Raw genomic sequence first — 14,621 nt, forward strand, 5'->3', positions numbered from 1 at the left:
GAGATTTTGGTGGCCATTGCGCGCAGGAAATGAAGCGAGGAACCTCATTTTGTAACCATTCTTGGGTGGCGCGTGCTGAGTCCTGTTGGAATGTCCAAGGTCTGCGATCAAAATGTTTGCGTCCCCAAGCTTTAATACACCCTCTAGAATATTTTCGGCAGTTATTCTGATGTCACGGTCGATTAATACGAGCGGAGAGCGACCATCGGCTGTTGTGGCGGCCCACATCATCTCCATGGCCGGCGCTTGAGTTCTGGTGGCCAACCGAAGGTGCACATTTTCAGCATACCTCTTTGGCAAGTAATCACGATCATTTTGATCATTGGACAACGAATGTTTTCTCATCGGAGACAACCAAATTCGCCACTTTCGGCCAATCCAAGCAACTCTTTAGCTCTTTTGAGTTTATTTTCTTTCTGTTGCGGTGTAAGTTCTTGCACTTTTTGGCATTTCAATGGCTCATTTTCGAACTCATTTTTCAATATCTGTAATTTGTAGGGGAACCGTAAAAAGTACTCCGTTGATAGAAGATCTGTTAAATGTATTTTGCCTATTCAAGTACAAAACCTGTGAAAGAACATATTTTCATAGAATATGCCTACATTTCAAAAAATAATCCAATTTAAAATAATGCCATAAGACTTTTTCATTAGGTTGTTCTCCTAAATCAGTATTTATTTATTTATTTATTTATTTATTTATTTATTTATTTATTTATTTTTTTGTTAAAATTAGAACGGATGTCATTCAAATATGCCCTTCGACTAAGAATTTCCCAAAATATTAGGTAGAGAACTCATAAAATAATCTCCAAAGTATATTCCATACTTTTGAAAAGATTTTTTTTGTACGACAAATATACAACACAATAATTCTGATACTTAAAAAATAAATCATCATCATAACCCAATTTTCACAAATCCATTCATATACACATATGAATCATAATTTATGCATTTTTTAATATAGTTCTGAGAAAAAAATCTTATCTCAAAAAATATACTCTGACTGAACTACTTTTACAAAATACTTTCATTTTCCAATGGCCAAGAGCTATTTTTATAGTAATCGCTTTTAAATCTCCTCACAAAAGCGAAACATTTAAACTATAATTAAAAATAAAATAATAATAATTTTCATATGTGTGTATCTGTCATAAATCACAAGAAATGCTTTACTTTGTTGTCGTTGACATTTTGACACAAGGCACACGGTTGTATGGCATGTGTGTGTCGGTCTGTCGATGCAACAAAAGAATAATATATTTTGATATATTTTTAGTGTTTTATTATAATTGGTGTTGTGTGTTGATTTTATTTGTATATTTGAAAATATGCCGAAAATTAAGAAACAAACACAAAACAGTTTTAGTTGTTTTTTTTTCTTTCTTATTTTTCATAAGCTAATGAACTTGTCTCATCTGGGCAGGGAAAACTATAAATGTGGTTATGAGAAAACGGGCGAAAGCTTTTGGCACCTGTTGGTGGTGTCTGAGGAATTTTTGAAATATTTTCAATATTATCTATAGACACACTTAAAGATAGAAGACATTTGGCAGATCTTTTAAAGAATTCCTATTAAAAACTACAGTCAAACTTGTACATAAGGAAATTTTGTTGTTTACAAATGAAAAATAAAAAAAGAGAAATACAAATTTTCAAACATTAGACTTAATCTTTTTGTTTCTATTTAAGTAGTAGTGCGCGAAGCGTCAGATTTAAAAAAAAAAAAAAAAAAAAAAAAACATTACGTTGTGTCTTGCGAGTAATCCTGTTTTTTAAATCAGAATGGGAGAGACAATGTTCGAAATAGAAGAAGAGTTTACTTAAGGAGTAAAATTTAGTGGGAAAAAACTATTATGTTCGCTGTTTTGTGTGTCCATGTGTGCACAAGGTGAGATAAAAAGACTGCAACCAACTTCAGACAGCTGTCATTTCAAAGCCACTCGTCCGACAGCTATTAAAATTATTCCAATGACAGCTCATTATATTATTTACGATCGTACAAAAGCCTTTTGATGATAATTTTTGTCAAGGAAGTGGACGGCAGAAATGGTTCGAAAAGTAAAGAAGCGACTTGATCGAAACCCGCGTTGCAGTGGCCGAAAAATGGCTCGTGAATTGAACATATCGCAATATTCCATTCGGCAAATATTGAAAAATGAGATCGGTGTAAATTCCAAAAAGTACAAGAACTTACACCGCCACAGAAAGAAAATAGACTCCAAAGAGCTAAATGGTTGCTTCGCTTGGCCGAAAGTGTTGAAGTGCCAAATTTGGTTTTCTCCGATGAGAAAACATTGTGTTTACTTGCCAAAGAGGTCAGCTGAAAATGTGCAACTTCGGTTGGCCACAGAATAAATGCCGAGTATTAACACGAAAATATTCTCGAGGGTGTATTAAAGCCTTGGGCACGCAAACATTTTGGCCGCAGACCTTGGATATTCCAACAGAACTCAGCAGCATCGCACTCAGCACGCGCCACCCAAGAATGGTTACAAAATGAGGTTCCTCGCTTCATTTCCAGCGCACAATGGCTACCAAAATCTCCGGATACAAATGCGCTGGACTATTGTGTCTGGAGTCTGGAGGCAAAATACCGCAAAGTAAAATTCGGGCAGCGTGTGACGGTTTCATTGGCCGTTTGAAGGCCATAATTCGTGCAAAATGTGACCAACAAATTTAAACTTTTTCTAAAATTTGATATTTGCTATTATTCAATAAAATTTAAAAAAAAAATGTAAAAAATTATGGCGTTTGACTTTTTTGGAGTTTTTATCTTACCCTGTATATATGTATAATAAGTCTCAAATATATTAAAAAAATAATTATATCGGTTCTTAAAAAAATATTCTTTAATATGCCACTAATAGCTCCCAAAAATATTCTTAAAAATAAAATATTCTTAAAAAAAATTCAAAATATATTTTTAAAAATCCACGTTTTTAGTTCTTTAAAAAAAAACAAAAAAAAAATAAAAATATATATATATAAATATATATATGTATATATATATATATATATATATATATATATATATATATATATTTATATATATATATATATATATTTTAAATCCACAATAAAAGCTCTCAAAAATATTGTAAAACAGCATTTCAAAATAGCCTTAAAAAATATTTCTAACAATCCTCTTCCACGACAAAACCTATGAAATTGTTCTTAAAAATCCTCGTCAAAATAATTTCCATAATAATAATGTCCACAAAAACATTCTATGAAAAACCATCATTGAATATACCCATCAAAAAAATTAAAAATCCACCACAATCACTTTTGAAATATACGATTAGATCTTAAAAACTATTTTAAAAATCACAATTTTTCGGATATTTTGAAAAAATCATGATTATAATTGTCTGATAATTCTTTGAAAAATATTTTTAAAATCTTACGAATTAGGCTCTGGTAGTTTTTACATGTATTCAGTTATAGGTCCGATTATTTTTCCAAACATAATATGCAATGATCGCTTTTCAAAAAAAAAAAAAAAAAAAAAATAAATAAATAAATAAAATAAATAAATAAATAAAATAAATAAATAAAATCATATTTTCTGCACTAATTCATTGCTGAGCAAAAAAACACACCTAATATATAATTGCCAACACGCATGAATGAATCAACTAAATACCAGAAGTGTAGTAAGCTGTCTGTCTACCACCTCACTGTAGTAAATTATCACCTACATACATCCGCAAACAAACAAACAAGCACACGTTTTGAAATGGGAGGACACAAATAGCATGTCTGGCTGGCAGTGATGTTGAGGGCCACGTTAAGGCAATATGATATATATGTGTGTGTATATATACATTTCGGTTATGTGCCTGCCTCCTTTCAACTCAAAAACTCATACGAAGTGCGTGCGATATATTTCATTTTAAATTAATTGAGGAAATTTAGGTTATAATTTTTAACAATACCCAGAGGTATAGTTTTCTTTTTTGTTTTTCTTTTATTAAATTAGATACATTAAATTCATATAAACAAACGAAATGTACAACACAAATGCACACATTTGTGGATATTTGAATGAATGACGTCGCATCGTTTCTAGACAACAAGAGAAACATTTTCTAAAGGGGGGACCAGTCGAGGTAAATCGCCCATTAAAAGATCACATGTGTGTGGGTATGTATGTATGTATGAATGAATGTACGGCAATGTTGTGGACCACCGTTTGTTGTCAAACAAAATATGAGCGATTATAAAACAGGTGTTAAAACGATTATGCCAATTTATGAATAAATTATATATGGGTATGGATGACTTAATATAAAGTGGAATCCAATTACAACATTTCAAAAATCATGTTGCTAATTAATTTCAAATTAGTTGAAGAAACCTGAGCAGGGTTCTGAAAAACAGTTTTGAATAGTTGATTTTTTTTAAATCATATTTTTTCAATTTAACATATTTTAAAAATATTTTATCAAGGATAGATTCATCAGCGAAAAGTCCACCTTAAAATTTTAGAATCGTTCCAAAAAATCACACATCGATCTTAATTTTCAGACTTTTTTACTTTTTTCGAAAAGAATAATCGGAAAATGTTTACCTTTACAGCAGAAAGTCTTCGAAAACGTTCATTTGAAGTTTTCTGAGGAAGATATTTGTAAAGCCATTGCACATCTATTTTTTCTTTAACAACTATTTTAACGCCTCCATATGTAAACCCTAGAAACCAACAGTGACCACAAATTTAGCTCTGTCCCTTCACCCAATACCAAATTTAGTATTTTTCGTACAATTATTGCACATGTTTCCAAAACCACCTCAACATCTTAATGCCAGATACCAACAGACCTTAATATCAAATTTCAGGATTTCAGCTCTATTCCTTCACCCAAAACCCAATTGACCACTCAGTACTTATCGAACAAACGCCTTTATTTTTTTTTTTTTTTTTTTTTTTTTTATTTAATTTCATTGAATGAAAGCAAAAAAAGGTTCAATATACCCTCCAGAATATTTTCACGATAATATTCAGCATTTATTCTGATGCCCCGGTTGATTAATACGAGCGGAGAGGGGCCATCGGCTGTTATGGCGGCCCACACTATCACCATGGCCGGCACTTGAGTTCTGGTGGCCAATCGAAGGTGCACATTTTCAGCTAACCTCTTTGGAAAGTAAACACGATAATTTTCAATCAAACTGCTGGACAACGAATATTTTCTCATCGGAGAAAACCAAATTCGGCAGTTCACCACTTTCGGCCAAGCGAAGCAATTCTTTAGCTCTTTTGAGTCTATTTTCTTTCTGTTGCGGTGTAAGTTCTTGCACCTTTTTGAATTTACCCCGAGTTCATTTTTCAATATTTGCCGAAGAGTATATTGCGATATGTTCAGCTCACGAGCCATTTTTCGGCCACTGCGACGCGGGGTCTCAGTCTGTTCACGAAATATCAAATATAGGAGCATTCAGTACTTTTGGTACAATTACAGTACACATTTCGGAAACTATCTCTATATTTTCAGGCTACACATGAACGGCTACCCTAATACCAAATTTCAGGTTTCAAGCACTATCTGTACACTAAATGACAAATTTTACCAAATGTAGTACTATTTAGTACTTTTCAGATTTCAAGCACTATATGTACACTAGATGCCAAATTGTCCCAAATACATACAGTACATATTTCAATAACAACATCTTTATCAGAAACCTACCACCAACAGGAACACCAATACAAAATTTCAGCTTTAATCGACCCCCCTAAACCAAACTCTTTCAAATTTAGTACCATAGTTCGCACACTTAGTACTTATATTCCAACATCAATTCTCAACACCAAATTTAAAGTTTTTTCTTAACAAGGCAAAGCTCAAAAATTAAAATTCAGCCGAGCCTGACTGTGGGATTTGAATCGCGGACCTCTGTGTGCAGCCGACTTGAAGTTGCCGTCTCAACGTTCAGAGCCATTAACCCGTTTTCCTAAAGCAGCACTAAAACCAGTGTATGCATTGGAAGCAAGCAAGTTCGAAATAAATACAACTTTCCAGAGAACGGCCCTTATAAGCCATCATCCACACCATATACTCCTTTGTTTCTTATATGTTTAAGAATTGTGAATACACTAAAGTGTAGTGGATTTAGAATCGTGGATTTGTATTTATTTATTTATTTTTTTTTTTTTTTTGTAATATTTAAGAATTCTGGATTTTCTAAATATATTTTAGAATTGTGGATTATTAGAATATATTTTTATATAGTGTCTTCGAAAATAGAGTATTTCAACTTACCCTGCTAATTTTAGCCCTCGACGAACTCTTATCCTTCATTTCGAATTCACTATCACTGTCGACGGGATTATTCGCGCCACCCAAGGCCACAACATCCTCCACTTCGGAACGTTGCAATTTGCGATATTTACGCATATCATGTTTGGAAGGATTGTAATCACGTTTCGGATCATAGCCGGGTATACCGAGATCATCATTAAATTCACCCGAACTAAATTCACCCTCTTCATCTTCGTCGGAGTATTCAGCGACGCGATCTATAAACAAAAATAAATATATTAAAAAAATTAAATTAACAAAACAGAGTAATGTTTTAATATTATTCTTTGTGTCTTTTTAAAGCTAAGATTAAACAACATTATTATAAAACGGACAGCAATAAAAACGATGATGACCACAAAATATGGGTTAATTGAAGTTAAATCATGTACTCAAAGAAAACGTCTTGATTGGTGGCTTTGCATTATAAAGAGATAGTGTCCAAAGAATTGTGGTAAATATTGTTGTAAAAAATAATTGTAAAAAAAAAAATATAATAATTGTCCAATGCCTCAAAACACAATGATATTTTAAAGAGACAAATAATAATACGGAATACATTTGCATGTATGCAAGTGTTGCATACTTACATACGTATATTTAAAAATAAATTATTCATACACACATGCTCCTAACATGTGCTTCTATAAAATTCATATTGATAATGCGACTGCACCCCCATAAATATATATATATGAAAATACGTCATTTAAAAATATATATTTTTCCATTGGAGATTATAGAAAAATGTCAGTTCAAATGCGGTATATTTTGGTCGAGGGATCAGCAATAATAACAATAATTTAAGTGACTATCAATAGAGCTAGATTCGTGAGTTTTTTTAAGGATTTTCAGGACGACGATTTTTTTATTTTTTTCTTTAAGTATATATTAAAATGTATTTAATGAAGGATAAGGATATAAGAAAATTTTTAATGACTTTATTTGATTTTAAATATTTTTAAGGAATTTCAGAGCTAGAATTTTAAAATAAAAATTGTAAATTACCTTATGAGGCATAAGCGTAAATTTTAAAGAATATTTATTCAAAAAATTTTTTTGTTAAGAAATAAATTGAAATTGTAAGGATATTTGTTGAACAACTTTCCAAACAAAAATCAAGAGTACTTCGCAATGTTTTACAAGGACTATATTGACTATTTTTGAGAAATACATTTGGATTATAAAAGAATTATTTCAACAAAGTCAGTAGATTTACTGTGAGTAGATTTAGAACTGTTATGTGTGGCCATTTTGTAATACCAAAAGTCCTATAGACATAAGATACATCTGAGTAAAGTGTGATCAACATATTATAAGAAGACATGGACCTGCATACGAATATTTTTGTCATAGGCTGTAGTACCCATTACAAACTTCAAATACGAAATTTGAAATAATTCCGGAAAATAATGACGCTAAAATCATGAAAATGTCGAACATCAGGAGGTACCCTTATATGGGAGCTATACAAAGTCATGGACAAGCATACGATTTTTTTGCCAGAGTACCCATTAAGATCTTCCAATACGAAATTTGAAACGATTCCGATGAAAAATGCCGAATATCGGGAGGGACCGTTATATAGGTATAATAAAAACACATATCGAGGTTTTGAAAGTTTACATCGCAAAGTAATCTAAACAAATAGAAAAGTTCCATCCTCTTTAAAATATCGACATTTTTGGATATAGATTCCTGGTAATCTCTTCATTTTAGGTAATATTACTGTTAAATAACATGAGGATTATTTTGATTAAATATTTTAACCTTCAAGCGAGTCATTAAAGAGGCCTTTTCTTGTTTTCAAAATATCTTTAAAAATAACTTTTTTAAACGGGATTGTAGCGCTTAGAATATTCTACAAATTTATTTGTCTAAGAAGATATCAAAAGTCTAAATCTTGTTTAAAAATCAGAAATACATATGTATTAGAAACACCTTTTTGCGTAAAAGACGTACTTCATGCGAATGTCTGAAAAATGAAAGGATGATGTCAAAGGGAAAATATTCTTCTTTCACTATAAGTCACCAAAGAAAAAAATCTCTGGTACCATTATATGTCAATTAAATACTTCCATCTTCGCCAAAAAGCGAAGATATTTTCAAATATTTTTTATAATTTTTTTTCTTTTTCCTTTTTTGAGTTCATGCCTGAAAGTGACAAAAAATATCGTTTTAAGCAGAAAGTGTCAAAAGAAGGAATTTTCTACACAACATTTCACTATAAGCCTCATGATATCCCATTTATCCAGGTTAAATGTTTTTTTTAAATACATTTCAAATTTATATATTACAAGTTTCCATTCCAAGTCAAAATCTACCACAAAGCTTCGTTTTTCTTGGGGAAAGTCTCAAAGAGAAAAATATTCGACATCAAATTGCATTGTTAGTCTATTTCAAGTCAATTTTGGTTTATAAACAAGTAAAAAAGCAGTTAGGTCGGCCGGGCCGATCTTTGAATGCCCTCCACTATTTGGAACGAATTTGGCAATTTTCGAAAAAATAAAATCCGTTAAAAATTCTGTTAAAATCTTAAAAATAACTACGACGTGTACGTGCACCGACAATTGGCTGTGGTATCGATTAAGGGCTTCAAATACCAAATTTAAAACAATTCCGGTGAATAATGTCGCTAAAATCATCAAAATACTGAATATTGGGAAGTACCGTTATATGGGGGTTATATGAAGACGTGGACCTGCACAGACAATTTTTTGTCTTAGACTATAGTATCCATTGCGACACAAAATTTGAAACAATTCCGGTGAATAATGTCGCTAAAATCATCAAAATACTGAATATCGGGAGGTACCCTTATATGTGGGCTATATGAAGACGTGGACCTGCACAGATAATTTTCTGTCTTAGGCTGTAGTATCCACTGGACCTTTAAACACAAAATTTGAAACAATTCCGGTGAATAATGTCGCTAAAATCATCAAAATACCGAATATCGGGAGGTACCGTAATATGGGGGCTATATGAAGACGTGGACCTGCACAGAAAATTTTCTGTCTTAGGTTGTAGTATCCATTGCGAACTTCAAATACCAAATTTGAAACAATTCCGGTGAATAATGTCGCTTAAATCACCACCAAAATACCCAAAAAAAAGGGAGGTACCATTATATGGAAGCTATACTAAAACGTGGATCTACATGACCCATTTTCAATACCAAAAGTCCTGCAGACAAATTACACATTTGAGTATAATTTTATCAACCTACGTCATTTCGGTCGGAAACTAGAGTGATGTCCACAGACGGGCAGGACGGACCTGGGTAAATTGACATAGAATTTTATGCTGATCAAGAATATATATACTTTGTGGGGTCTAAAATGTATATTTCGAGGTGTTACAAACGGAATGACATACTTAATATACCCTCCATACTGTGGTGGAGGGTATAAGAACTCTTTCATTTTCAACAAATCTAGCTCGCTGAAAATTTTCTAATGATTTCACTGTAGAAAAGCCAGTCTCAATAGAGTTTTGGGAGTTTAGTCCAAATTTTTATGGCCTTTAAATGTAAGGGAGGCCCATATTTTGAGTTAAATCGCACAACACTTAATATAGGCTTTTGAAAATTTATTTAGAGTTGTGGATTGCTTCAAAAATTATTGGTTAAAAAAATGGGTTATGTGGGTCCACATTTTGCTGTAGTCTCAATGTAACGGTAAATTCCGATTTCAGGTGTTTTTCTTTTTATTTTTCTTGTTTTAGTCATATTTTCTTAATAAACATGTTCCGATCAAATATATTTTATGTATGGGGTTGGAGTTCTGATTAAATGTCGATATATGTCAATTTTTGTGATATATGGGCACTTTTGGGTTTGTTTTCCCTGCTTTGCTGATCTTAATTCCAGTTTTACTTATTTCAACATAAATTACACTGTTCTTCCATATGGACCCGGCGAATATTTTAAAAATGCATTAAAATATATATTTTTATTCCCCTTTTGACCACAAAAGAAGAGGCGCACACAATGAAATATTTATTGTATTCCAAATTATCATTCAACACATTTAATGGGACTGGGATATTTAAACCTTCATGTGTTATTTATGAAAAGGCACTAAAAAAGGCGTAGAACGAATAATTTTCTAAAATTTTAATTATTTTAATTAGTGTCATAAACACAAACACCGCACACGCACCCACACACACACTTAAATTGCGATTTTAAAATTTATAAATCTTGATAATAGAAATGCACAGGCCGTAGAAAATGTGGGTATCTGGGTGTGTAAATAAATATGTTTTTGAAAAATGCGTTTCAATTAGAGATTAGGAAAATGGGCGCCAAAGCAAATTAATTAGCACTGTTTTCTCTGGGGGGGAGAGGTGATGAGAAAAACTGTGTCAACGTGAAATGAATCATTCATTATTTGTTCATACTTAATGCGCTTAAACTAAATGCAAAAAAAAAACTTATCAAATATTGTTATTTGTTATTATTACTTTTTATAAAAAATCTCATTATTTTGGGTTTAATAACTGTTTCCTTCATTTTGGGTTTGACTGATTTTTTGTGGGTCGTAACGAAAAGTAAAAAAAATAACAAACCGCGAACCGTTTAATCACAATTTGTACACTTGTTGATGAATCATTTACAAGCACTTCTCTTTATTATTATTTTTGTTGGTAAGTTAAATATTTTTTTTCCCAAAAGGTAGGTAATTAATATTTTATTACTTTGCAACCATTTTGGTTTTATTTTTATTTTGTACAAAACACTTTTACGTTGCTTTAGTATTTTTTTTTACAAATGATTTCACTGATTTTTTTCTCGTGAATTTTCAATATTATTTTTTGTTAGAAATAAAAACGCGCGACGTTACGCTGCGCTTGATATCTTTGGTTGAACTGTTTTGGTATTCTGTCTGTTATATCTTGAGGCGCATTCAAAACTGATATGACTGGCTTCCCATAGCGGTGGCGTTGTTAATTTTTCTCAGTAATAAGAAACAAACACTTCATTATCTTTTGCTGCTTCGTTGTGTTGATGTTCTTGTGTTTTATTATTTATTTTTAAAGATTCGGTATAACACATACACACGTAAGTGGAAATCAAAGACAAGCCAGAGAAGAGAACATATGGCACCCTATCAGATACAAAACAAAGCAAAGTAGGGAGAGACAAAATATATTACGAGAGTAAGAGAGTGTATAGCTACAGGTAAGCCTCCAATGACTCGATTCGTGTATGATGACTGTTTGGGAATTCGAAAGTCATGTAAATGTTGAAAATGTTGAAAACATCATAACTTTCTAAAATACTTCTTACCTTAATGAGTGTCCGCACCAGCTGGCTTGATAAATTGTGGATGGTTTTCTAAACCAATTACCAAATAATGAGTTTACTAATACTATCTCATAGATTCTTATTTTTTATGTATATTTTTGGTATCGACCTCATATGACTGTACTGACAAATTTAAGGTGTTCAAACTAAATTTGCTGTTACATTGTAGTTTTTTAGTTTCCAACATGGTATTTGAATTTATAAATGGGTACTACGTTCTATGACAGAAAATTACCAATGTAGGTAAACATCTTTGTACATTCCCTGTTATTATGGTACCTTTCGATATTCGGAATTTGTTATGGGAATTATCTGAAAATTGGTATTTGGTGTTCGCAATCGGTACCATCTCCTCTGACAAATAATTTAATATGCAGGTTCACGGAAACCAGGGTTTCAAAAGAGCCACCAATCATCTGTGCTCCCATCTGTAGTCCCCATATAATTATATCTCCTGATATTTGGCATTTTAATATTTTGTTTCACTTTTTAGAGGATTCCTTTCCTTTGGCAGATAACTGAATGTACAGGTCCATGGAAAACAGGGTTTCAAAAGAGCCACTAATCATTTGTTCCCTTAGTTTTTTATCTTTATTGTCCAAGTATCGTAGCTCAATAGAAGAGAGCCCAAAGAAAGAAAGTAAATTAAAATTTATTTGGTATTTTCTTCATTGGTCAGTTATAATATCCAAAACGTATGTCGAGTTTTGTGCCAGAAAAAGTTGTTTACTACAGGATGAGACGTCAAGGAAGTGGATGGAAGAAAACAGCAACATCAGCAGAAATAGTTCGAAAAGTAAAAAAAGTGACTTGATCGAAACCCGCGGCGCTGTGGCCGAAAAATGGCTCGTCAACTGAACATATCGCAATATTCCATTCGGCAAATATTAAAAAATGAGCTCGGTGTAAAGCCATTGAAATTCCAAAAAGTCAATAACTTAAACCGCAACAGAAAGAAAATAGACTCAAAAGAGCTAAAGAGTTGTTCGCTTGGCTGAAAGTGGTGAACTGCCGAATTTGGTTTTCTCCGATGAGAAAACATTCGTTGTCCAGCAGTTTGTAAGCAAACAAAATGAGTTGGCCACCAGAACTCAAGCGCCGGCCATGGTGATGGTGTGGGCCGCCATAACATCTGATGGTCGCTCTCCGCTCGTATTAATCGACCGTGGCATCAGAACAAATGCCGAATATTATTGCGAAAATATTCTGGAGGGTGTATTAAAGCCTTGGACATGGTTACAAAATGAGGTTCCTCGCTTCATTTCCAGCGCACAATTGCCACCAAAATCTCCGGATACCAATCCGTTGGACTATTGTGTCTGAAGTATTTTGAAAAGCAAAGTTGGCACTACAAAATACCAAAGTGTCGATCACCTCAAGCAAGCGCCTCGCCAGGAATGCGCCAAAATACCGCAGAGCAACATTTGGGCAGCGGGTGACGGTTTCATTGATTTGAAGGCCATAATTCGTGCCAAAGGTGACCAATTCGAACAAATCTAAACTTATTCTAAAATTTGATGTTATTTCATACATTTTTTGCTTTCATTCAATAAAATTTACAAAAAATGTAAAAATTATGGCGTTTGACTCTGTTGCAGTTTTTTTTATCTGTGTAAATAGTTATTTTATTATAAAAAATATACTTTTATATTATTTATGATTTAAATTAGAGTTTCCATTGTCTCTTTCGTGCTGAAGTTCCCCAAACTAACAAATATAAATCTTTTCATCTTTTTTCAACGTAACTTTATTCAAATAAAGCTGACAATGTCATCGAGGCTAATATAACTAGATTTTAACATTCAAATTTATTTGTTTTTAGATATAAAAATGGCGAATATTTGGACATGCCGACCTTGGGAGCACTTATCCTAAATGGAATATTTATCAATTGAAGGCCAAACAATTATGTTATGTACAAAGCAAAAATCTATAGAATGTTTGAAACACATAAAAAATTTGGTACTACGCGTTTTTGGTGGTTGATCTGTACTCGAAAAGGAGACGAGCGTCAAATGAGAATATTAATTTGAAATCAATTGTTGTTTATTAAATACCCATACACACGCATATCTATGCACATGACAGATAGAAAGACTCTCTCTTGCCAAAAGCATTTTCATTAATAAATGGCTCTTTAATGAGAGGGAGACGACCACACATTAACTAAGAGAAAGAAAAGGCGTGAGCGGCACCCATAATGGAGGGAGACCTATTGAAAGGAATCGAATATGTGTTGAGGCGAGCGATGGCACAGTGTCTCGAACAACACAATTTTTAGAAATTGGTTTTGATTTTGCGTGGGCTGCAATATGTTAAATGTTAATGTTAAATGTTAAAAGCAAAATGATATCTGCATTGTATTTCGAAGATCTCAAGTCGCCCTTTCTGATGGACTATTATGTATTTAGGTACAAACAATTCCGAAAATCAGGACGCACAGTTATACGGAGGACTTACACTGTTTAAAAGTGTTGCTATTATTTTCAAAATATTAAATCTGCTATGCCACAGTATGTAGTGTCTACTACAAATACCAAATTTGAAACAATGCCATTATTAGATGGCAAAACAAACCTATATAGAAATTGTTCTACCAGAGGAAAAATATGGCAATAAGAAACCAGTAAGGAAAAGTCAAAAGTCGTGCAGGGCCAACTATACCCTTCATCACTATGATAACAAAAGATTTTTTTTTCAAGTAGATCGTACAACCTATCAACATTTGGCTTTGGAGCTGTTGCAATTTGGTTTCGGATGGAACTAATATATGGCAGGCATATCCAATTCTGAATCGATTTTCACTAAATTTGATTTCAATCATACACGCTATGATTATAACTATAATTTAAAGGTCAAAGGACTAAATATGCAGAAGTATTTGTATCTTTTAAATTCGGACTTGTATTGCCCATATGGTGCACAATTAATTTGAAATCGGATAAAAATATATATGGGAGCTATATCCAAATCTGAACCGATCTCGAAAAAATTTGGCACAGA

The 14,621-nt window shown here is 32.6% G+C and overlaps 1 protein-coding gene across 4 annotated transcripts in view; it reads right to left on the reverse strand.

The window, feature by feature from the left end:
- The window catches only part of LOC101897807 (phosphofurin acidic cluster sorting protein 1), a 193,572-nt gene that overhangs the window by 26,709 nt on the left and 152,242 nt on the right, over nt 1–14,621 (reverse strand). For all 4 annotated transcript variants that reach the window (XM_059123661.1, XM_059123651.1, XM_059123647.1 and 1 more), the window contains exon 5: nt 6,269–6,525. In XM_059123661.1, the coding sequence (XP_058979644.1) occupies nt 6,269–6,525 (257 nt within the window). The remainder of the gene's footprint in view (nt 1–6,268; nt 6,526–14,621) is intronic.

This window comes from Musca domestica, unplaced genomic scaffold (genome assembly GCF_030504385.1).
Source record: "Musca domestica strain aabys unplaced genomic scaffold, Musca_domestica.polishedcontigs.V.1.1 1, whole genome shotgun sequence".
Lineage (NCBI taxonomy): Eukaryota > Metazoa > Arthropoda > Insecta > Diptera > Muscidae > Musca > Musca domestica.